Genomic DNA, 25,229 nt, shown 5'->3' with positions numbered 1-25,229 from the left:
AAGAGCTTTTTGTTCCGCTGGAATATTTCGCTCCACTACTCCTTATTCCTTAATTTGTGTTTTGATTTGGTAGGAAATGAGACCAATAGCCACCTCTGTGGACAAAAGTGTTCTACAGCTCATAATTATGTCTTGTTACAGATATCGAGCTTTTGACTGGATGGGCGACCAAATTGTGCGAAGGACAGAACTGATCAAATACAAAGGCAACGTTTTTTACTTTTTACTTCTCCACGGTTATTTTTCTCATGATCACTGGACCAAACGCTATATTTAATAGCTGTTATTGCAGCTGAGTTTGCGATAATAAATTCTTTCTGTTAGAAGATATGCGAACGAGGCGAAAGGGTCAACACATCGGTTAACACAATGCAGAATGACTTTCGCCTCGTTTGTATGTCAAGCTTCCCAGAACTGCAATAACAGCTATTTAGTCAGTCTAAAGCCTCGTTATTAAGCCTCCCATGACGGAAATCGCATCCGAGTGCACTGAAAGGAAGGTAACCAAGAGAGTCGTGGGGGAAATTCATTCATAAATGCGGTCTTACTTTGGTTGATCTGTCGATTTTGCTAACGAAACGATTCAAATCTCTGATTTGTGACATATAAAAGCGTTTATTCATATACACACTAACACAAACTTTTGAGTGCTTAAGAAAGTAGCCAAGTATTAAAACTAATTAAATTGATTGTAGTGTTCAATACCTGAGCGGAAACAGTCTAAGCATCTTTCTATCAAAGCACTAACTTATTTCATCTGCATGTCTCTCCGAGCCTAATTATGAGTATATCTTCGAATTTGTCATCTTTTTTACTACAACTACACAATCCTTTATATATAGTAAATGCTTTTGCCAGATACAATTGAGTAACCGGTACGTTACAACGACCCCAATTATCGTAAAATACAAAGAAAATGCAACTAACGGCTTCAATCTACACTGGTCAGGAAATTCCAATATAGCACAACTGTGGATATTTTTGTCCCATTTACCCGTTGGAATTTTTTACTGTTAGCTAAAAAAAATAGAAAATTTCAACGGGCAAATACGACGGCTGTACGCGTATGTTGCAAATAGGTACGCCCTGTATAGCGTCCAAATGTACAATTATGTATTAGTTTTACACTTTCATTTTCAAATAATACGTGATAGGATATCTGATAAAGTTTTTCCTTGTAAAAGGACACTACTATAGAAACATAAAAGTCGACGAAAATATGTACGCAAACCAGTTTGCTCAGCGCTTCAGGAACGTTACTTTGGCTTCAGCATCACATTTTTCTATATATCTCTGTTGATCAAATGACTAGAGAATCCAAGCCTACTAGGTTTCATTACCTTAAAGCGTTGACGACCCAACAAACTAAAAATCAACAACGAAGACTTCAAACATCCTATGTCAACATCAAGATAAAAATAGAAAAGCTCTGTACGTGTACAATTCTAATCTTAATTTTTGTTCCTTTTTGTAGTTCTTTTACAACAAGATGAATCACAGTCTGTCTTGCCAGATTTCTTTATTTCCCTCTGGTACTTGACACCTGCTGAAACAAAAAACACAAAATACGTCAGTAATAACAGGCTCTGCCTTATAGCCTAATGAATTAAAAGGGGTCTCCTAACGCATTTTTGTCATTCTCGCGCGCATACTTTTAAAAAAGCAAATCGTGTTTACCTGGGCATGACATACTCCAATTCTTTGTACAACAACCTGAGCATACCGTGTATAGACAGCTTTTACACTGGGTACACTTCCTACATGATCGTCTACTGTGCGACTACCCAAACCAAACTACCCATTTCAATAAAGTTCTTTGCAACTTGTCTTTAAGAGATTGAGAATTAAAAAGATGAAAATGGACACAACTTTATCAAATATGTAGCGTGCAGGTTGTTAGATCGCTAATATCTTTTTGGGAATCCATTACAGAAACATCTTATACATAATTTATCGGGTGACATTAGTTGGATATGCAGTCGCGCTATAATCGGTGTGCACCACAAACAAATCAAAAGTCATTCTTCACTCATTCTACATTCATTTCCTGAATGTAAATGACATGTCACCTCCATTTACCATTGAATCAGCATGCCTTCTAGATATATTTCCTACATTCAATAACTATATACATCAACGAAAGGCCAAAAACGTAAAACTCAGCACTTACATTCACTTTTCGAAGTTAAATGACACATCATCTCCAATAAGCATGAATGGTGCCCACTTTCTCACTTCACTGTATTGTGGATTTCCTCTCATCCATTTCATGGTCTCGTGAAGAGACTCACCGGCACTCTTCCCACGGACCAAGTGTCCATAGAATTGCTTCATGAACTCCATCGTTGCACTGTCGTCCACAGCCCACATAGACACCAACACTAACCGTGCGCCAGATCCTAAGAACGATCGAGCGATTCCAACAACTCCTTCAGCTTTGATTTGCCCGCGTCCACTGTGACAGCAGCTGAGCACCACCAGCTTGGCTCGCAGCTGAACTTTTGATATATCGGACATTGTCAGCACGAAGTCCTCCTTTTTCGGTTTGCCTTTTATATGCTGGGCAGGGGCTAAGGCGATATCTCCCCTGTCTGCATTGCCGTGTGCAGCGATGTGAATAAGACTCACTGAGTGTATCTTCTGAAGCACAGCTTGCTTGGTGGCTTGTTTTCCAGTTAAAGGGCGAACATGCAGCAACCGTCCGATCATCTCTGCTTCCTCTCTCGCACAGGGAAGTGGGGGGCATGACTCTGGGAGGCCTACTTCAGGATCCCCCACAATCAGGACACCTGTCTGACTGTGATAGTTCGCTGGACTCTCTTGGATCAGCTTGAGAGTCGTCAAGGAAGGAATGAAACGAATCCTGAACTTTTCAGACAGATAACTTCCACTCTCGTCCATCAACGCTGCAAAAGGAATTCTGTATAATGAACGATCAGGAACGATGATGATCTCAGATCCTTCCAGAAATTTATGCACAGGGGCTATGATGATGCTATACAAATCTTTAAGAGCGCGTGGTTCCTTTTCTCCTTCTTCTTCCTTGTCTGTGACCTGAGAAGCACTGACACCTTCTTCAACTTTTGATCGGGATCTTGGCGCAGTATTTTCATCCCATATAAAAGAGCGATCTTCACAGCGTTCTCCTTGTAAAAGTAAAAACTTTCTGTAGCACTGATTCGCCAAACTCTCCAGCCAGTCTTGAATGGATGCATCTTGAGGTCGGATGTCTGCCGTGAGATTTTTGATTGTTACAACTTCTACCCTACCAGCCCTTACAATCCAACAGAGAAGAATTTCTTGCACAAAACAAAATGATAGACATGTGCTAGAATTGTTTTGGATGACATTCGTGAAGTCAATCCATCGATTGGAATCAAAACCAGGCAAATCCTTGCGGGAATATGTAGTTGCCATTAACTCTGCTAGTGTTCTGGCTCGTGCAAGTTCTGAGATTGACAAAGCCTTGTTCACGCATTTTAGTTTCAACAACACGGTAACCATTAATCGATAAGGAGCAGTATTTTGGTCAGCAAAGCCAATCTTGTAATATTCGCTCTCCCCAATTGATACCCGCATCTCTTCGAGGCTCTTAATGCTTGCTGAGAGATACGATAGAGCTTTGGATTTATCTTGAGACGCCATATATACCACTGCTACGTTGCAGTAGGCCCTGCTCTTCCCATGGACGTCTCCCATTTGTTCACAGATTTGAAGTGCTGTTTTGAAGAATTCTAATGCTTTCTGTAATTCATTCTGAGACAAGTGCAACGATCCTAGGTTGTTGTTTATTTCCATTTCACCATTTTTGTCAACGGTTTGTGTTGCAATTTCCAGTGCCTGTTCGAAATGCTTTCTCGCCTTAGCGTATTCACCCAGTAAAGTATGCAAAATTCCTAAGTTACCGAGTACAATGCCTTCTCCATCTTTGCTCCCAATTCGTTTTCTGATATCGAGTGACTTTTCGAGAAACTTCTTGGCCATAGTCATATCACCAAGAGAATGATAAACAGTTCCAAGGTTACAATTCATCATAGCTTCTTTCATGATGTCTCCTTCTTCTTTGCTGATTTGGAGTGCCTCTTCGTATAACTCTTTCGCTTTTTCAGGTTCGCCAATCATTGTCTGTATGTTTCCCAAATTTGCTAAGATGTTTGCTTCTTTTGTTCTATCGCCAATTTCTTTAGAGGTTGCAAGGGCTCTGAGCCAAAATTTTTCGGCTTTTACATATTCCCCACGATGCTGACAAACAACTCCCAGGTAATCGTATGCTGCAGTTATTCCCTCGCTGTGACCAGTTCGAATGTTTATCTCCAGTGCCTTCTTATAGTACTTGTATGCTGTGTCATAATCACCAATATGCTGGCAGACAGTTCCGAGATTTCCGTAGTCGACTCCCTGCCCTCTTAGGTGATTGGTTTCTTTGGAAATAGCAAGTGCTTTTTCGTGACATTCCTTTGCCTTACTATAGTCTCCGAGAGATTGATAAACAGTTCCAAGGTTACAGTATGTTCCCCCCTCTCCCCTTCTATCGCCAATTTGTTTTTTGATAAAAAGTGCTCTTTCCTGACATTTTATTGCCTCGTCAAATTTGCCAACAAAACGGTAGAGTTCTCCAAGGTCGCTATTTTCAGATCCTTCATTTTCTAGGTCGCCAATTTCTTTGTATGTTTCACATGCCTTCTTGCAGAATATCTCAGCGTTTATAAAGTCGTTCAGATCGCGATAGACCCCCCCTAGATCACTGTATGTAAAGGCTTCTGCTTTTCTATTACCAACTTCTTTGCTAATAGCGAGCGCCTTTTGGTAACAATGTTTCGCTTTATCAGTTTCACCTAGAGATGTGTGGACATCAGCAAGGCTTCGGTAATCTATGATTTCTCCGTCTTTGTCCCCGACTTTCACGCTTATATCGAGAGCCTTCTGTTGCAATGTTTTTGCTTTTTGAAATTCACGAAGAATACTGTATACTTTCCCAAGCTCGCCATAGGCCACTCCTTGCCCTTTCATCTCTCCAGTCTCCTCCAAGATTGCAATTGCCTCTTCATAATGTTGTTTTGCCTCTTGGTATTCTTCCGTTTTCCTATACAGATTGCCTAGGCAGCAGTGTGCATTTCCTTCTTCTGTTCTGTTGCCAGTTTCTTTCGAAATTGCCAGATACTTTAGATAATATTCCAATGCTTCCTCGTATCTTTCTTTGGCTTTCATCTGTTCTCCTGTAAACTGGTACAAATTTCCAATTTTGTCGAGCAATGCAGCTGCGCTTTCAATATCACCACTTTCTTTGTACAAAGGGAAAGCTTTCTCGCCACTGAGGATAGCATTCTTACAGTCACCGACAAGGCAGTGAAGATCAAATAGCCTGTGATATATCAGCGCGTTACGTCTAGATCTGTTCAGTTTATCCTTCTGTTGGAGTGTTCCTCCTTCTTTCATTTTATCGTCAGTCTCTTTCCAGGTTATAAGTGCCTTTTCAAAATAGTCCATTGCGTTAGCGTATTCGCAAAGGGCCACTGAATAATCTCCTAGGTTGACAAGAAGTGTTCCTTTGGCTTTTCCCTGTTCGCCAGTTGATAAATATACATCTCCCATTTCGTCAAGCAAAACAGCTTCCCTTTCTCTTTTACCGGTTTTGTGGTACACAAGAAGCGCATTCTTACCCCTCTGGATTGCATTTTTGAAGTCACCGACAAGGCAGTAAAGTTTAAACAGCCTGTAACAGACAAGCGCGTAAAGCTCTACCAGTTTGTCTTTTTGTAACTTTGAAGAATACTTATTCAGAAGAACCAAACATTCATTGAACAGGTCAATGGCCTCACTGTTACGACATGTCTGCAGCAACACTGACGCCACTGCAATGCCAATAAAAAGAGCCTGAAGAATCTCTTCCACGTTTTCCATTATAAACAGCGACGGCGAGCCTTGTCCGGACAAGCTAACATAAAGTACAATAAACAAATTAATGTAAATATGGGCCTGAAATTTACTTAACCATTCACACTTTGCAAAGTGTGATCTGATTTGTTTTAGCAAAAGGCGCATTAAGTGAAATTAAACCCCATTCACAACACCTTCTTTATTTGTTGACTTAAGGGCCCACTGACGTATATATTTGGACCCGTTGCTAGGGACATTCACGGTTATAAAGTTTTAGCAATTTTTCTTGTTTAGTTATGGTTGAATCTTTTACTAAGTCCATAACGTAAATATGACGTCATCGGGCCACGCCCATGATCACGTGACCAATAAAGAAAAAGTCTAAACTTTTTGATGTTTTGCATGTTATCAGAAAATCATACATAGTGTCATGATCTTTATTTGTTTTTGTATCTTGGTAAGTATGGGTTTCATTTCATTATGGAAAATAATTTTTTTTAGAGAGATTTAAAATATTGATTTGTCCATAAAATTTTTATTAAAAATGATTTAAGCAAATGAATACTTAGTTATGTTCCCGACCCAGGTCGGAAAAATATAACGTCGAAAAAAAGTGAATCAAATAAAAGACCGCCAAGTATTTAGATTTTTTCTGCAAACCGGAAATCATTTTGTTAACGCATGCGTAATTCATCTGACAAGAGAACAGTGCGCGCGCTAGTTGTACGCGTACGCTTTTGAGATTATTTGCATGTGTAAAAAAACTGCTTTTCCTGGTTCAATTTAATCTGACTGATTCTCAGATGTGAAGTCAACTATTAGTCAGGAAGGTTTTCGGTAGTTCTTATTGTTTCATCTTATTTGGCGAGTTTGAAGAAGTGCTCGAAAGGAAATTTTTTTGCACATCTGGCGCGGACAGATAGCGTGAGTAACCTGTACACGCAATTCAGCGCGCGCTCTTTTAGCACCTTAGCAACGCGCGAGAAATCCGTCAGTGGGCCCTTAATATTATTTAGCACATATAATAATATTATTTCTACATCTTTGAGGGGGGGAGGGACATCACATTATCAAAAATCTACACAATTTAGATACCTAAATATCCTTGTTAATTAAGAGTAGAAATAAGATTCTAGTTAAAATTTCAATAATATAATCTAAGCGCTTTCTTAAATAACTGACATTTGGTTACATCTAAAACAACGTTTTTTAAGGCGTTCCATTCTTTTACAGTTCTACAATAAAATAAGTTTCCTTTTGTTTCAGAATTCGGTGTTAGTTCGATGAACCTGTCTTTGCAAAAAGATCGAAGTTGACAATTGCGCCTTTTGATTTAGCATGGGATTTCTAATTCGATTCTAATGCTGATCACTATGGATGCGGGCAGATTTCCCTCTGTTTGAAAGGGAGATCCAGATTGTTAAGTAAATTTGTGACAGTTCCAGGTGTTCGCTGCCAACAGTACACAAATCGTGCGGTTCGCCTTTGGACAGAGTGTATTTGGTTTACATGTTTGTCCATCCAGGGATCCCACACCGGGCTTGCGTATTCTGGATGAGGTCTCACTAGTGCTTTATAAGCTAACTCTTTAACTGATTCAGGACAGTTGCCAAGATTTCCACGCAGAAAGCCAAGGGTTTGGTTTGCTTTGGAAACCTTAAGGCTTACTGGAATCCTATGTAAAATTTAGTATTTCAGTTTTGTTTGTTTCGACTGTCATATTCTTAAAATTGTTTAAATAAACATATTTTGTTGTCCTCTTGTCAAATACTCTCCAAGGCGTATTCAGTCCGGAGCACTTTGGGCTCGAGATTAAATATAAGTTAAAACTCATTCAACGTGTGTCCTTGTTTAGTTTTGTGCTTCCTTTCGCTATGTAAAATGGGACCGTAAAAATAAACAAGAATCCCTGATCAAAATATATTTGGCATTGTTTAAAGAGGCGGTAGTCTCTATTAAACACTTCACGACTTGTGCCGAGGGAAACAGTTACTTTTGTTTCCCGAGAATCTCAATGTTTCTCGAGGCAAAGCTGAGGGAAACATTGAGATTCGAGGAAAACAAAATAAACTGGTTTCCTGAGCTGGAATTTTTTCTCACCCACGCGCGCTCTCATTGGCAACTTCGAGGTCACATGACATCTATCAATAAAACTGTTTCCTGCATTGGTCTCTGAGCGTTCTCTGAGCGTTCTCTGAGCCTGCAACATTGTAAAATCTACGACGTTACAGGGTAACAGTGCACTGTTGCCCTGCGAATGTTGACCGACGACCATCGTTGCATGTGAATCTTCTAATGTCTTAGTTGTGCTATATAACAAATCACTAGTCCCTTGGAAGGCCAGTTAATTTTGTTTCCCTCGAATCTCATTGATTCCCTCGGCTCCCTCTCGGCAAACATTATGATTCTCGGGAAACAAAATATGTATATTCTACTGGTATGCGGTCAATACAGTTCATTAGCAGGTTTTTGGTTATTTATTTCGCTGTGTATGACACGCCGCTTGGGCGTGTCCCTTGGGTATCCCTGATTGGTTTGATTAGGTATTTATTGACTGTTCAGAGTTGTTTAGTCCTCTCGCTCTCGCATTCCATGCTAACATTGAAGTTGTAAACCCGCCCGCCCATTTCGTTTTTGTTATCTTGTCTAATTGATTGCTTGTCAATTTTATACATGTTTTTTGTCCGAACAGAATGTGTTGCAGGTGTCAGTTTTTATTTCAAACGTCGGACAGTGGACCAAGGACTGCAGGTTCGGAACCTTTTGCAGACTGCAGTAAAACTAAAGTAGTTGAACTTCCCATTACTGGAGCAGTGCCGCATCCACTAAGCCCGCCGGCATCAGGAGTGCGCAATGACGGGGCATCGAAAAGATATTGGTAATGACGATCTGTTTGACGAATTGAATGAGGTAACACAGAAGTCAGATATGAGCATGAAGTTTCAACTAGACCAGGTGTGTTGCAAGTTAAGGGCAGTCTGAGAAGAAATATACATTTCTGGTATTTTTAGGCGTCTCAGAGATTATTGTATCAGTTATTTTAGATGTTTATCGTCTTCCTTTCAAAAAGATTCCCTCTGAAATTTTTCATCTTTGCACCATTCTGAATTTGTAGATAAGCTATTTAGTGCCTTTACATTTTACCGGGTTTACCCTTTAGGGTTTCGATTTAACCCTATGGAAGAAGAGATAAACATTTTATGAAACAAAGGATTTAGTGTGAAGACGGGAATATCACTTTGCCCTATTCTAAAAGGGAGTATTTATGGTCTTGTTTGGTCCAAGTGGCTTACACCTATCACCTATATAGCTATTCACACCCAGATCATCGCACATTCATATTGTTAGGTTTTCGTGTGGTAATTTTCAGGTGACGCTTAGTTTAGGTATTTTGAGCTTACTGTATTGCCTTTTGGGTTAGATCTTTACGTTCGAGTCTTAAGTCGCTCGAACTGAATCTTGAAGGATTCAAGGGGGTCAACATTGTTCTATATTTCCTAGACGAGGGGAAGTTGATCCATATTGATTATTACTCTTGTGCAGTCTTAGATCCAGCTTACGGAAGTTTAGATTTAGTTTTAGCTATGGCGGGAAGTTTTAGTGGACCCTTTTAAATTTTCGAATGGTTTAGTATAGTATAGAACACTATTTATAACACAATTCCTATTTCGGGTAGACGCGGTTATTTTTACTTAGCCTTTCTGTATGTCTTCATAAATGTTTCAGAAAAGGTTTATGGGGACTTTGGTGTGTAGTGCCCCTAACCTCAAATAAAAGCTAACCGCAAGCAAACTGAGTGTTTAACCCTAATCACTAAACTGAGTGCTTAACCCTAATCACTAAACTGAGTGCTTAACCTTAATGACTCAAATAAGTGGTTAACCCTAATAAGCATATACAATGGCCCTCATGTCAGACACTGCAGAGCCTCAGTCTTGGTAAAGAAGCATTACTGCAAATGTTAACTCTACTGTGTGATAGCCATAAACATTTGGAAAAATTGAAACCAGTACAAAAAAATGAAACCAGTTTAAAAAGTTCAAACTGGTTTGAAAAAATTTAAACCAGAGGTAAAAATTAAACTACAACATATACATGCAAGGCCATTGCCGCATTAATCGTACTGTTCTGGACCTCGTTTCATTTTTTGCTAAACTTTCAGAATAATTGTTCGTTTTGCAATTGATGGTAAGCTGTTTATAGTCTTTATAGGCAAGAGTGTACTGGAACATGGGCGGAACACTGTTTTACTTCGGGCAGATTCTTTTATTTGAACATTGGTAGCTGTCTGTATAAAGTTTTCGCTGATTACAAAACCACTGGGCCAGTTTTTATTTATATTTGGTTAAGATTGATTGAGGTTATCAGAAAGGAAGCGCTGGCCTGTTTTTGGGACGCTTGTCTCATCAGAAGGAGGCGCTGGCCTCATTTTGGGTCACTTGTCCATTCACTTTTCAGAAAGGAGGCCAAAACAACAAAAGCAGCACGTACGTTTGATGCTAATAGCATTTCTGCAGGAAGGTATTCACATAACTCCAGTACATTCTAAAACAGAAATCTCAATGCTATAATCTATTCAGCCTGGGCCAGAAAAACAATATTCTTATAAAAAGAAAAGAGTGTATATCAACTGCGTGGGCGTCGCGTTCGGAGGAAATAAATTTGCATATTCTGATGTAAGCTACGGTAAACAAGAGTAAGAGTAGCATTGCTTTTTTGGTTCACATGTATGCGTTTCGTTTCCTGGTTGTAAATCTTCTCAATGTTTTAATTGGATGCTGCTTGCTCAGTGCTGATACAAAATGACACACAGCAAACTACGTTACAAAATTATAAAGAACATTGTAAAACTGAGAAAGCAAGTAGGAAGCTTTTTGTCTGTACTCACAGCTGGACATTGGGCTTCTTTATCGATTCAAGGTGGCAATAAAAAAAATAATACAACAACTTAAAAGCCCGTCTTAAAATCTTTCAGCAAAATGATCCAATTTTAAGTTTCTTAATTGTTCTCCTGAACTGATGATCAGAGCAGATAAAACAAACTGGTCGGTTCAGATACAATTATTCACGCATTCTGCATGATCAAAAGTGCGCATTAAATTTAACTATATTTTAACAAGTTGCCAAGCTGTACTAACTTGTACTTAACTTTGTCCTCAGCTACGTACTTTAAAAGTTTTAAAATGATGCCAATCGGTCGCAACGACATGTCTGTGATAGTCACGACCACCATTTCGCAATTAAGGCAAACATGGAACGAAATAATGCAGTCTTTGTTTAGGCCGTTTCGAATGTAAAATAACAGTCCTTAAATATTGTCAATATTCCAACCTGATCGGCCTACATACAAATGTATGGCCGGCATAAATATATCAAAATTATTTCGCATTGAATTTCCTGAAAATATTATCTTTCACGCTTTGTTTGTCACAGTTGCATTCAAAGCAACGTTTTAAAATGATGGCGGCCGCGACGATGAATAGATTGAAATATTTTAAATTTCCGCTTCAAACTCAAGCCACGTACAACAACCTGAGCATACCGTGTATAGACAGCATATACACTGGGTATACTTCCTACATGATCATCTACTGTGTGGTTACTCAAAACAAACTACCCATTCCAATAACGTTTTCTGCAACTTGACTTATACAGTGTGTATTAAAAAGATGAAAACGAACTCAGTTGTATCAGTTGTGTAGTGTACAGGTTGTAAGATCACATATCATTTTGAAAATCGATAACAAAAAAACTTATACAGAATATTTTGGGTGTCCTAAGTTGCTTAAGCAGTCGCACTATAATCCGAGTGCACCACAAACAAATCATAGCTCAGTCTACGCTCATTCTACATTAATTTCCTGAATTTAAATGACACATCACCTCCAATATTACCATTGGACCAGCATAACTGCTACATATATCTCCTACATTCAATAACTATGTACATCACTTTAAGGCCATAAAACATGAAACTCAGCACTTACATTCACTTTTTGAACTTAAATGACACATCATCTCCAATCAGCATGAATGGTGCCCACTTTCTCACTTCACAGTATTGTGGACTTCTTCTCATCCATTTCATAGTCTCATGGAGAGACTCACCGGCACTCTTCCCACGGACCATAGAATTGCTTCATAAACTGCATCGTTGCACTGTCGTCCACAGCCCACAGAGACACCAACACGGAGCGTGCACCAGATCCTAAGAACGCTCGAGCGATTCCAACAACACCCTCAGCTTTGATTTGTCCAAGTCCACTGTGACAACAGCTTAACACGACCAGCTTGGCTCGCAGCTGAACTTTTGAGATATCGGACATTGTCAGTACAAAGTCTTCCTTCTTCGGTTTGCCTTTTATATGCTGGGCAGGGGCTAAGGCGATATCTCCTCTGTCGGCATTGCCGTGTGCAGCGATGTGAATAAGACTCACTGAGTGTATCTTCTGAAGCACAGCTTGCTTGGTGGCTTGTTTTCCAGTTAAAGGGCGAACATGTAGTAACCGTCCGATCATCTCTGCTTCCTCTCTGGCACAGGGAAGTGGGGGGCATTCTGGGAGGCCAACTTCAGGATCTCCCACAATCAGGACACCTGTCTGACTGTGATAGTTCGCTGGACTGTCTTGGATCAGCTTGAGAGTCGTCAAAGAAGGAATGAAACGAATCCTCAACTTTTCAGACAGATAATTTCCACTCTCGTCCATCAACGCTGCAAAAGGAATTCTGTACAAACAACGATCAGGAACGATGATCATCTCAGATCCTTTCAAAAATTTAAGAACAGGGGCTATGATGGCGCTATACAAATTTTTAAGAGCTTGTGGTTCCTTTTCTCCTTTTTCTTCCTGGTCTGTGACCTGACAAGTGGTGACACCTTTTTCAGGTTTTGATGGGGATCTTTCCTTAGTATTTTTATCCCATAAAAACAGCGAGCGATCTTCACAGCGTTCTCCTTGCAAAAGCAAGAACTTTCTGTAGGATTGGTTAGCTAAATTCTCTAGCCAGTCTTGAATGGATGCACCTTGAGGTCGGATGTCTGCGTTGAGACCTTTACTTGTTACAACTTCTACCCCGCCGGCCTTTATAATCCAACAGTAAAGATGTTCGTGTACAAAACAAAATGATAGACATGTGCACGATCTCCTTTGGATGACATTCGCGAAGTCAGTCCACCGATTGGGATCAAACCCAGGCAAATGCTGGCAGGAATATTGAGTTGCCATTAACTCTGCTAGTGATCTAGCACGTGCAAGTTCCGAGATGGACAATGCCATGTTCACGCAGCCCAACTGCAACAAGACAGTAATCATTAATCGATAAGGAGCAGCATTTTTGTCAGTAAACCCTATCTTGTAATATTCGCTCTCCCCAATTGATACGCGCATGTCTTCGAGGCTCTTAATGCTGGCTGAGAGATACGATTGAGCTTTGGGAGTATCTTGACACACCATATATACCACTGCTATGTTGCAACAGCTCGTGCTCTTCCCATGGACGTCTCCTATTTGTTCACAAATTTTAAGTGCCCTTTCGAAACATTCTAATGCTTTCTGAAGTTCATTCTGAGACAAGTGTAATGATCCCAGGTTGCTGTTCATTGTCATTTCACCCTTTATGTCAACGGTTTGTGTTGCAATTTTCAATGCCTGTTCGAAATATTTCCTCGCCTTAGCAAATTCACCCAAAGAAGTGTACAAGGATCCTAGGTTACCGAGATCAGTGCCTTCCATATCTTTGCTTCTAATTCGTTTCGCGATTACCAGGGACTTTTCGAGAAACTTTTTGGCCGTAGTCAAATCACCAAGAGATTGATAAACAGTTCCAAGGTTACTGTTCATTACAGCTTCTAGCCTGATGTCTCCTACTTCTTTGCTGATTAGGAGTGCCTCGTCATAGAACTCTTTCGCTTTTTCAGGTTCGCCAATGATTGTCTGTATATTTGCTAAATTGGATAAGATGTTTGCTTCTTTTCTTCTATCGCCAATTTCTTTAGAGGTTGCAAGCGCTTTTCGGAGAAATTTTTCGGCCTTCAAATACTCCCCAAGATGCTGACAAACAACTCCCAGGTGATTGTATGCTGCAATTATTCCTTCGGTGTGACCAGTTCCAATGTTTATCTCCAGTGCCTTCTTAAAGTAATCATATGCCGTGACAAAATCACCAAGATGCTGGCAAACAGTTCCGAGATTTCCGTAATCTACTCCTTGTCCTCTGAGGTGATTTGCTTCCTTGGAGATAGCAAGTGCTTGTTCGTGACATTCCCTTGCCGTACTATAGTCTCCGAGAGATTGATAAACAGTACCAAGGTTACAGTATGCTTCCCCTTCTCCTCTTTTATCACCAATTTGTTTTTTGATAACAAGCGCTCTTTCATGACAAATCCTCGCCTCTTCATATTTGCCAAGAAAACAGTAGAGGTCTCCAAGCTCCCTATTTTCAGTTCCTTCATTTTCTTGGTCACCTATTTCTTTGTGGATTTCACATGCCTTCCTGTAACAGGTCTCAGCCTTTTTAAAGTCGGTTAGATCGCGATAGAAATTCCCCTGATCACTGTATGTCAAGGCTTCTCCTTTTCGATCACCAACTTCTTTACTAATAGCGAGTGCTTTTTGGTAACATTCTTTCGCTTCATCATATTCACCTAGCGATGAGTGGACACCAGCAAGAAGTCGGTAATCTATGATTTGTCCGTTTTTGTCCCCGCTTTTCACGCTTATTTCGAGAGCCTTCTTTTGTAATGCTTTTGCTTTTTGAAATTCACGAAGACTTTTGTATACTCTCCCAAGCTCGCTATAGGCCGCTCCTTGCTCTTTTATTTCACCAACTTCCTCCAAGATTACCATTGCCTCTACATAATGTTGTTTGGCCTTTTGGTAGTCTTCCGTTTTCCTATACAGTTTGCCAAGGCAGTGAAGTGCTCTTCCTTCTCCTTTTCTGTTGCCAGTTTCTTTCGAAATTTCAAGTTCCTTTAGATAATATTCCTTAGCTTTAGCGTATTCGAAAAGCGACAAGGACAACCCACCTAGTTGGTTAAGAAGCCATCCTTCCTTTTCCCTGTCTCCAATTTTAGTTGCTATTAAAAGCATTTTGTTTAAACGCTCTCTTCGTTTGATATCGGGTGTGCCATTAAGATTAAACATCAATAGCTCGCTCGAGTGGAATGTCAATGCTTGCTCGTACCTTTCTTTGGCTTTAACCTGTTGTCCAGTAAACTGATACGAATCGCCAAGTTTATCGAACAAAGCAGCTGCGCTTTCAAAATCATGATCACCCATTTTGCTATACAAAGCGGCTTTCTCGCCGTTCTCGATGGCATTCCTATAGTCACCGACAAGGTAGTAAAGATCAAACAGCCTGTAACAGACCAGCGCGTACAGTTCGTTCAATTTGTTCTCTTGTAAGTTTGAGCAATGTTTATTTAGAAGAATCAAGCATTCACTAAACAGTTCAATGGCCTTACTGTATCGATGTGTCTGCAGCAAAACTGAGGCCACCGCAATGCCGATAAAAAGAGCCTGAAGAATCTCTTGCAGGTTGTCCTGGGCGTTGTCCATTGTTATTGTGAACTGTTTGACAATGAAATACAATGAACAAATTAATGTAAATATGGGCCTGATTTTCGATCGAAATACGCGATCACGTTTTTTCAAGTTTAATCTGATTTCTCTTAGTAGGAGGCAAATAAAATGAACTTATACTTCAGTCACATCAAAGCTAAAACAGTTAATATTTTTCTTCATAGAAGTTGTTACCTGATGTTTGTCGACTTCAAATTTAGCGCATACGGGCTAGAAGGTATAACGTAATAAGTGAGATTCAGAATTGTCGTACGCCAGTCTGCGAACGTCCATTTTTCCACTGCTTGATGAAAACTTCTATTCGTTAATGCATATACCAATGTTAATTAAGCTGCTTGGGGAGTGGCCGGGTATAGGCAGGAGATTTCAGGCGATTGTCTGCCTTTGGTGGAGACTTTTCACCGTTTTAGTGGACTTTTCAACAAAATTTGTTGAAGTTTAGTGACTTATTTGACCACCTACAAATCTCAGCCAAGTTCAAATGCCCCTCCTATGCCCGGCCTCCCCCTCCCCCCACGCCTGCAGCTTAACATTGAAACGTGCATAAATCTGCAATATATTTCTGCATTGTGACATCAAATTACTGAATTTTAGGTACACCGAAAACTGAACTCACTGGGTTGTACCGAAAGTTCCTGCATGCTCACTGACTGGTTTACACCGTGTATTTGATACGTTGTCAGCTCTGAAGACCTATTGTAGACCTGTTGCACAACTTCTCCTGTCTCCAGTTTTAACTGTCAGAAACTCAGTTCTAGACTGATACCGTCACGACCCTTTCTATCACAGTCAAGTAAACTCATCAACAAGTAGTACTCTGCATAATTTTAATAACTATACGCCGGTGGCAATACAGCAAAAACCACCTATAAGAACCTAAAATTTAAGAACCTATTAAGTTACAATTTTCATTTCAAATCCCCTTTTCATAAGAATCTATTTAGCCCAAAATTTTCAATAGGTTCTTATTTTGCAAAAATGAAGACAAAAAATGAAAAATCTAGGCTCTTAAACTTGGGTTTTTTCGACTTTTTTTGCTTGTTCACAAGCAAAAATGAGGAGAATAGCGTTTAGTGGACTCAAATCTGAACCGGAAGGGATCGCATTCTTGTTAACTCTCAAGGGAAAACTTTCCGCTGTGGGTGGTCAAAGCGCGCGTTTTGTAAGTGTCACTCTATAGTTGTGCTTCAGCACTTCCGTTCTTGTAGAAAAAACGTGACTTGTCAAATTTGCAAACATTATATAAGAATCAAAAACGTGAGTAGCCCAAATCTTACGTCACATAACCAATCAAGAATGTAAGCGGTTCAGCGCTCGAAGAGAGTGAAGTTTAAAACGATTAAGAACGCAATTTTTACTAGTACAAGTCTTTAGGCGCTAATATTAATTTAACCTAAAACGATTAACAACGCAAATTTGTACTCGTACAAGTCTTTCACACACTAAAACGTTGCTAATAGTTAACCAAAGGGAACTCATTTCGTGACAATTGATTATTTCTGCTGAGTTGAGTCCCCCCCCCCCCCCCCCCTCTGCGTGAGTCGGACAACAATTTTAGTTTGGGCAAAGGCTTTGTATGGAGGGGACCGACACAATTTGAGGCCGAGTTCTCGAAAGGCTCGAAAAATGATAGATTCCAAACATTTTTGCTTTAGTAAGTGAAAACAGATTGAAGGTATCCAAAAAATGGCCCAAAATTGAATTTATTAGTCGAAGATCCGGCAATAACACCTTGATTCCCAGTGCAAAATTATTCAAGCTGCCGAGAAATTTAAGCGGCGGATAGCGAATTACTATCAAATTATATAATTGCGAAGGATTGCTTTATTTAGGCACCGGAAAGATCGTCGGTTGCAAGAAATTCAGAATTCTTCCCGAATTTGACGGCACTGATCGCCGGTCATCCGATCTGTTTCGACACATGATAGATAGAGGGCGAAAATATTATGCTATTCAAACGCCTTTCTAATGGAATTGACGGCGGGTTTGATTTTAATAAAGCTGTTATTTATCCCCATTACTATTACAGACTGCAGCTACAGCTGCCGAGCTCGATCAGTGTATATTAAATAGTATTTGCCGCGACAATTGTGTAACGAAATTGACCTCTTAAAATATTCGGGTCAGGCAAGGGGACCGATCGGACGAGCGTTTCTTTGTGTAATTTTGTGGTGGCATAAATCTGAGGTTAGCTCTGTTGTGTTGGAAAATGTGCCACTAAGAACAGTGTAAACGTTTTGCATTTCTCATAAAAATAAATGTTTTCTTTCAGCAAATCCCGGCAGCAAATCGGACCTTTATAATCCATTCAATAACTGAGAGTAAAACATTTTACACATTTATTGAATAATCGCTCTGTTTGACAAACCTTTTGTTTTAAACCACGGTTTGAGCTTTCTACGTTGCACAGGTAAGGCTTTCTCTCGAAATCCGAGCCAATCTGGCCATGGTTTTGTGAAACAATCGCTAAATATGCCTCCAAAGTGCCCGCCAACCATACATTGCTCTTACAGAGAGCGGTTTGTTTGTTTGAATTTTGACTCACACCGGGGGTCAAATTCTGTGACGTCATTAGTGCGCTTCGCTAATTGCAACATCATTAAATGTGTTAAGTGATATTTATAAGTGTTTTTGTAGCCTGTTGTGAAATTACTTCCGGTGGAAGTAGTAAGTAAACGTTAAACGTTTCTTCTGTTCAGAAGTAAATGCATCGATCGCAATTAGAAAAATAACAGCAACTGTTTTGCTGGAAATGTAGTCGTTAGAAATGGCATGTGTAGCTGTAAGGTAAAGAATAACGCGAGGAGAAGCGGCTTTTGGTAATATCCAAACGAAAATTTACTTCTCAGTGTGGGGTTAAGATTGCGTGACGAGACAAAAGGTAACTCTGTCGTGCGTAACCTAACCTGCGATCAGGCGTTATTTTTCTGCATTAGGCCGAGTAGAAATCTTTCTAACTCGAAAGGAAACGACTATTTCGATTAAACATGTTAAAGGCAAACGTCAAAGTTTACCTTTTTTAACCAAGCCAAAGCATATGAGTCGCAAAGCACCCAGTCGTCGCGACTGACAAATACAGCATTTACTCCGCGAAAATAAAAAATGCTTGAACTGAAAGACGTTTGAATTCTTCCATGATATGTTCGAACAACAATGCCCAGGATAAACCTTCTACTCATACTAACCTCATGCAAAAAAAGTCGATATCTCGAAGAGATCTTTGATTAATGTACCAAAGTATCTCGGGTAATTTCAAGCCTGAATGCCCACTAAATCTTCCGAGTTGAAGAACACATCATCACATGGATGTTTATATACACCCCATTGGGTCAAATGTCAAAATTGACTACAGTAGTAATTCACTCAAAACACGAGAAAACTACATGTTCCTCTCGGCGAAATGTGTTTACTGAATAGAATCCAACGGAAACCGTCTGGTACTGTACCAAAAAATAACCTCTTGGAGGAATCAAGAGTGAAATCCGAGCTTGATGTATGTTTTAAAGTTTCGATATATATCCCATAGTAGAATCCCGATTTCTCAAACGCAGTCGATCCTAGGAAACTAAGTGTAAATCGAACGCAAGTTCCTCCTGAAATAGGTCGTATTGTGCGCGTAGGAAATATAGCTAAATAAATGAAAAACATGTCTCTCACGTCCAAGGACAGTTTACATCCAGTAGAATCCCGATTTCTCGAACCCTCGGTTTCCCCGTCGGTTTCTCGATTCTCCCGATTTCTCAAACCCTCGGTTTCCCCGTCGGTTTCTCGATTCTCCCGATTTCTCAAACCCTCAGTTTCCCCGTCGGTTTCTCGATTCTCCCGATTTCTCAAACCCTCGGTTTCCCCGTCGGTTTTCTCGATTCTCCCGATTTCTCGAAGCAATTTTCGTTTCCTCTGGAGGTTCGAGAAATCGGGGTTCTACTGTATACATAACACATCACGTAAATCTGTATATGTTACCTGTCTTACCTAGCAATTCCTTGTCAGAACACTGGCAACGAACAAGCGAAAACGGTACCTGTTTTTCCGCCTAGCTTCCCAAACGAAAGACCAACTGTTCTCGTGACAGTGATATTCAATACTTGCATCACGAAAGTTTCCTGAAATAGTAACTCGAGCTTTGGATCTTTTGTTGACCGAGGATCTTTGTCTGAGCTATAAACCTGTTTTGGTTCACATGAATCGATTCAAGGTGGTAATAACAAAATAAGTCCACAAATTGGAACCTGACTGAAAATCATTCACAACACACTGATCCAATTTTAAATTTCTTGTTCTCCTGAACAGATGATGAGAGCAGATAACACAAACTAATTCCGTTTAGATACAATTATTCATGCATTATACTTGGCTGCTACATGATCAACATTGCACATAAAATTAAACTAATTTTAACCATTTGTCAAGCTGTACTAACTTGTACTTAACTATGTTCATAGCTTTGTACTTTGTAAAAGTTTTAAAATGATGCCAATCGGTCGCAAAGACATGTCTGTGATAGTCATGACCACTATTTCGGAAATATCGAGAAAATAGTGCAAACATGGAAGGAAATAATTCATGTGTTTGTTTAGGACTTTGAATGCTAAAATAACAGGCCTTAAATTCAAACCTGAAAGCGATATGACCCGATATGTTGGGCAACCCACAGACAAATGTATGGCCAGGATGAATTTATCAAAATAATTTCGCAAATAATTCCCCGGAAACATTATCTTTTACGCTTTGTAAAGCAAGGTTTCGAAATGATGCCGGCCACGATAGACTGGATAGATTGAAATCGTTTACATTTCCGCTTTACGAAACAAGTCAGCCGTTTATTGAACTTTATCGAACGAAGATTAATTTCACTGAAGTATTTAAGGACTATTTCTTATGCCTTATTCCAGTACAATACAAGATACAAGCTGTACTTACCGGGTTGTTCCAAAACGAAAGCGGAAGACGAAATTGTTTTCGTAATGTTTGTGAAGTCTGCGTCTCAATACCGACTTCATGTAAGTCCTCTAAAATCTGGAATCGGACAAGGAAACGCGAACAAAAGGATTTTCCTCCTTGTAAGGCTTATCGACTATTAACCAAAAAAAGGACAAGACAAGACAAAACCAAAATAAAACAAAGCAGCATGAGTAGAAATAGCCTGTGATGGCAGGAAGGAGTTGTCTGCGCCGGTAGCAGTGGGGTTGAAAGAGCTTTTTGTTACGCTGGAATATCTCGCTCTCCTAGTCCTTATTCCTTAGATTGTGATTGATTTGGAAGGAAATAAGACCAATGACTACCTCTGTGAACAAAAAAGGTTCTACAGTGCATAATTATGTCCTGTTACAGACATCCAGCTTTTGATTGGATGGGGGACAAAAAGCACGATCATGGTGAGACTGGGAAGAAGTTAATATAACTCCTTAATTTTTCCCCAGTCCCTCATATCATGATCGTGCTTCATGTTACCCTTCCGCTTCTGTCCCACCCTTGCATTGCATTGTGCTTACATTGCTACACGTGTGAGTACATGTATAACACAAGGTTGGGTTCCTCCAAACACGACTAAGCTAATCCAGGATTCATTGTCCCATTGTCCAACTTCGATTTTAGTGCATGTAGCATAATATTTTATGCATTTCTGCGAGGCCAAGGTCTTTATGATCATCCGTAGGAATAATGGCAGTCAAATCGGTTATATTAAAATTAGCTTTTTTAGGCGCTGGCATGATGATATTAGGATTAAACTGTGTGTCCACGCCAAAGAGATAAAGGATTTTTGCTAGAGGGCCTGGCGAAGGCCTAGCTATTAGGCTTCACAGGACGGACATCTCATCCGTGTGCAGCTGAGAGCACTGAATTAAGGAAGGTAACCAAGAGAATCGCAGGTGAAATTCATCTATAAAAAATTAATGCGGTCTTACTTTCTTTGATTTGTCGATTTTGCTTAAGCTTGTGGGGCCGTGTATTCCTGATCGCATTGGAATTTGGAAGTGCTAGTTTTTGTGGAGAGAGGAAAACCGGAGGAGAAAAACCCTAACGACCTTAATTACTATAAAGTACAAAGAAAATACAACTGAAGGCTTCCATCTACACTGGTCAGAAAATTCCAACATAGCACATCTGCATAGCGATCAAATGTGTATTAATGCAGCAGTTTTGCTGTTTCGTTATTAAGAAAATGCGTAATAGCATATCTCATATACTTTTTAGTTATAAAATGATACTATTAGAGAAACATGAAAGTCGCTGAAATATAACACAAACCAGTTCGCTCAACGCCACAAAAACGTTACATTGGTTTCAACGTTACATTGCTCGAGGGACTGGGGCAACATGACGTGGAAATATGTATACATTTGCACTTTACTAGATGCCCGCTGTTATTATTATTTTTTTTTTGCCCTCTGTTATTGTTTTCTTTTTTTTTTTCAACAGAATTTTCAAAATAGTCTGATTCACATGAACAAAATGGACAGTTAAATTTGTACTTTAGACAGTTAACTCATTACGTTTCCTTTTGATTTTAAATTTCTGTTGATCAAATGACTGGAGAAGCTGAAGCCTACACCCTTTTTAATCCAAGAATCTAGAAAACGACAACGAACTCTTCAAACATCCGGTCCAAAAATGATAAAAAAAATAGAAGTACTTTGATATATACAGTAATAATCTTAACTTTTGTTCCTTTTTGTAGTCCTTTCGAAACACAATAAATCACGGTCTGTCTTGCCAGATTTCTTTTCTCTCTGACTTGTTGCCCTTTGGAAAAAACAAACAAAAACAAGCAAAAATGCCTCAGTAATCAACAGCCTCTGCCTTACTGCTTAATAATGTATGAAGGGGTATACCAATTCATCTTTGCCATTCTAACATACTTTCAAACAAAACAACTGAATCATGTCTACTCCGATTCTTATGCAACAAACCGAACGTATCGTGTATAGACAGCATATACACTGGGAATATTTCATTCAGTATCTACAGTGCTGCGACTACTCAACCCAAACTACCCAGTAAATGTCTTTGCAACTTGAAAAAACTCATGTGAGTGTTAAAATGATGCACATGGACACATTTTTGTTGTTGTGTAGTATACAGATTATTGCCTGACCGTAATTGGTGTACACCATAAACAAATCAAAGTCATTCTGCCCTTACATTCATTTTTGAATTAAAATGAAACATAACCTCAAATAACACACTACACGTGTGGCGTTAGTTGCATAAACAGTCGCACTATAGTTGGTGTGCATAACAAACAAATCTTAAGTTATTCTACGCTCATTCTACATTCATTTCCTGAATTTCAATGACATATCACCTCCAATTACCATTGGACCAGCAAACCTACTACATATATTTCCTACATTCAAAAACTATTTATATCAGTGAAAGGCCAAAAAACGTTAAAATCGTAACTTACATTCACTTTTTGAAGTTAAATGACACATCATCCCCAATCAGCATGAATGGTGCCCACTTTCTCACTTCACGGTATTGTGGATTTCCTCTCATCCATTTCATGGTCTCATGAAGAGACTCACCGGCGCTCTTCCCACGGACCAAGTGTTCATAGAATTGCTTCATAAACTGCATTGTTGCACTGTCGTCCACAGCCCACAAAGACACCAACACGGAGCGTGCACCAGATCCTAAGAACGCTCGAGCGATTCCAACAACTCCTTCAGCTTTGATTTGCCCGAGTCCACTGTGACAACAGCTGAGCACCACCAGCTTGACTCGCAACTGCTTTCTTGATATGTCGTGCATTGTCAGTACAAAGTCTTCCTTCTTCGGTTTGCCTTTTATATACTGGGCAGGGGCTAAGGCGATATCTCCTCTGTCGGCATTACCGTGTGCAGCGATGTGAATAAGACTCACTGAGTGTATCTTCTGAAGCACAGCTTGCTTAGTGGCTTGTTTTCCAGTTAAAGGGCGAACATGTAGTAACCGTCCGATCATCTCTGCTTCCTCTCTGGCACAGGGAAGTGGGGGGCATTCTGGGAGGCCAACTTCAGGATCTCCCACAATCAACACACCCGCCTGACTGTGATAGTTCGCTGGACTGTCTTGGATCAGCTTGAGAGTCGTCAAAGAAGGAATGAAACGAATCCTGAACTTTTTAGACATAAATTCTCCACTCTCGTCCATCAACGCTGCAAAAGGAATTGTGTTTAAAGAACGATCAGGAACGATGACGATCTCAGATCCTTCCAGAAATTTAAGAACAGGGGCTATGGCGATCTTATACAAATCCTTAAGAGCTAGCGGTTCCTTGCCTCCTTCTTCTTTTCGGTCTGTAACCTGACAAGTGCTCACACCTTCTTCAACTTTTGATGGGGATCTTGCCTCGCTATTTTCATCCCATAACAACAACGAGCGATCTTCACAGCGTTCTCCTTGTAGAAGTAAAAACCTTCTGTAGCACTCATTCGCCAAACTCTCCAGCCAGTCTTCAATGGATGAATCTTGAGGTTGGATGTCTGCCGTGAGATCTTTGACTGTTACAACTTCTACCCTACCAGCCCTTACAATCCAACAGAGAAGAATTTCTTGCAAAAAACAAAATGATAGACATGTGCAAGAATTGTTTTGGATGACATTCGTGAAGTCAACCCATCGATTGGAATCAAAACCAGGCAAATCCTTGCAGGAATATCTAGTTGCCATTAACTCTGCCAGTGATCTGGCACGTGCAAGTTCTGAGATTGATAAAGCATTGTTTACACATCCTAGTTTTAACAAGACAGTAATCATTAATTGATAAGGACCAGCATTCTTGTCAGCGAACCCTATTTTGTAATATTCGCTCTCCCCAACTGATACTCGCGCCTCTTCAAGGTTCTTAATGCTCTCTGAGAGATACGATAGAGCTTTGGGAGTATCCTGTCGCATAATATACACCTCTGCTATGTTGCAGTTGGCCATGCTTTTCCAATGGACGTCTCCAATCTGTTCGCAGATCAGAAGTGCTCTTTCGAAACATTTTAATGCTTCCTGCAATTCATTGAGATGTATATGCAACGCTCCTAGGTTTAGGTTTATTGCCTTTTCACCCTTTTTATGAACGGTTTGTTTTGAGATTTCCAACGCTTGTTCGCAACATTTTCTCGCCATAGCGTATTCACCTAATGAAGTATGCAACGTTCCGAGGTTACCGAGAGGGATGCCTTCTTCAGTTTTGCATCCAATTCGTTTTGCAATTGCGCGTGACTTCTGGAAATACTTCTTGGCCGTAGTCAGATCACCAAGAGATTTGTGAACTGTTCCAAGGCTACCATTTACTGACACTTCTAGCTTGATGTCTCCGATTTCTTTGCTGATTTGCAATGCTTCTTTGAGATAATCTGCCGCTTTTTATGCTCGCCAATGGTTTCCTCTATAGTTGCCAAATTGGATAAAATATTTCCTTCAATCTTTCTATCAACAATTTCCTTAGCGGTTGTAAGGGCTTTTCTGTAAAGTTTACTGGCCTTTACATATTCCCCAAGATGCTGACAAACATTTCCCAGGTGATCGTATGACGCAGGCAATTCTTTTCTGTGCCCAGTTCGCAGCCTTATCTCCAATGCCTTCTTGTGATACTCTTATGCCGCGTTATAATCACCAAGATGCTGGTACACAGTTCCGAGATTTCCGTTATCTACTCCCTGCCCTCTTAAGTGATTTGTATCTTTGGAGATAGCAAGTGCTTGTTCGTGACATTCCTTCGCCTTACCATAGTCTCCGAGAGATTGATAAACAGTACCAAGGTTACAATATGTTTCACCTTCCCCTCTTCTATCA

General features: G+C 40.0%; 2 protein-coding genes across 3 annotated transcripts; both read right to left on the bottom strand.

Moving 5' to 3' along the window:
• Positions 1–579: 579 nt before the first annotated feature.
• LOC144654161 (uncharacterized) lies at positions 580–20,458 on the bottom strand. 2 transcript variants are annotated; one of them, XM_078514257.1, is made up of 3 exons: positions 20,379–20,458; positions 2,171–5,935; positions 580–1,546 (listed from the first exon to the last, which is right to left on the bottom strand). In XM_078514257.1, exons 1-2 carry the CDS (start codon positions 20,456–20,458, stop codon positions 2,173–2,175), a joined length of 3,843 nt encoding a protein of 1,280 aa, XP_078370383.1. In that variant the 3' UTR covers positions 580–1,546; positions 2,171–2,172. The 2 variants fall into 2 exon arrangements, with proteins under 2 accessions (XP_078370383.1, XP_078370389.1); XM_078514263.1 differs by having other exon boundaries at positions 580–1,543.
• LOC144654550 (tetratricopeptide repeat protein 28-like) lies at positions 18,157–24,575 on the bottom strand. The gene is made up of 2 exons (XM_078514710.1): positions 22,867–24,575; positions 18,157–22,202 (listed from the first exon to the last, which is right to left on the bottom strand). Exon 1 carries the CDS (start codon positions 24,558–24,560, stop codon positions 22,869–22,871), a length of 1,692 nt encoding a protein of 563 aa, XP_078370836.1. The 5' UTR covers positions 24,561–24,575; the 3' UTR covers positions 18,157–22,202; positions 22,867–22,868.
• Positions 24,576–25,229: the final 654 nt, after the last annotated feature.

Source organism: Oculina patagonica, chromosome 1, assembly GCF_052425735.1.
Source record: "Oculina patagonica isolate OP01 chromosome 1, crgOcupat, whole genome shotgun sequence".
In the NCBI taxonomy this organism is placed as follows: Eukaryota; Metazoa; Cnidaria; class Anthozoa; order Scleractinia; family Oculinidae; genus Oculina; species Oculina patagonica.
The sequence above is the reverse complement of the archived record's forward strand: the minus strand, read 5'-3'. Positions and strand labels throughout refer to the sequence as shown.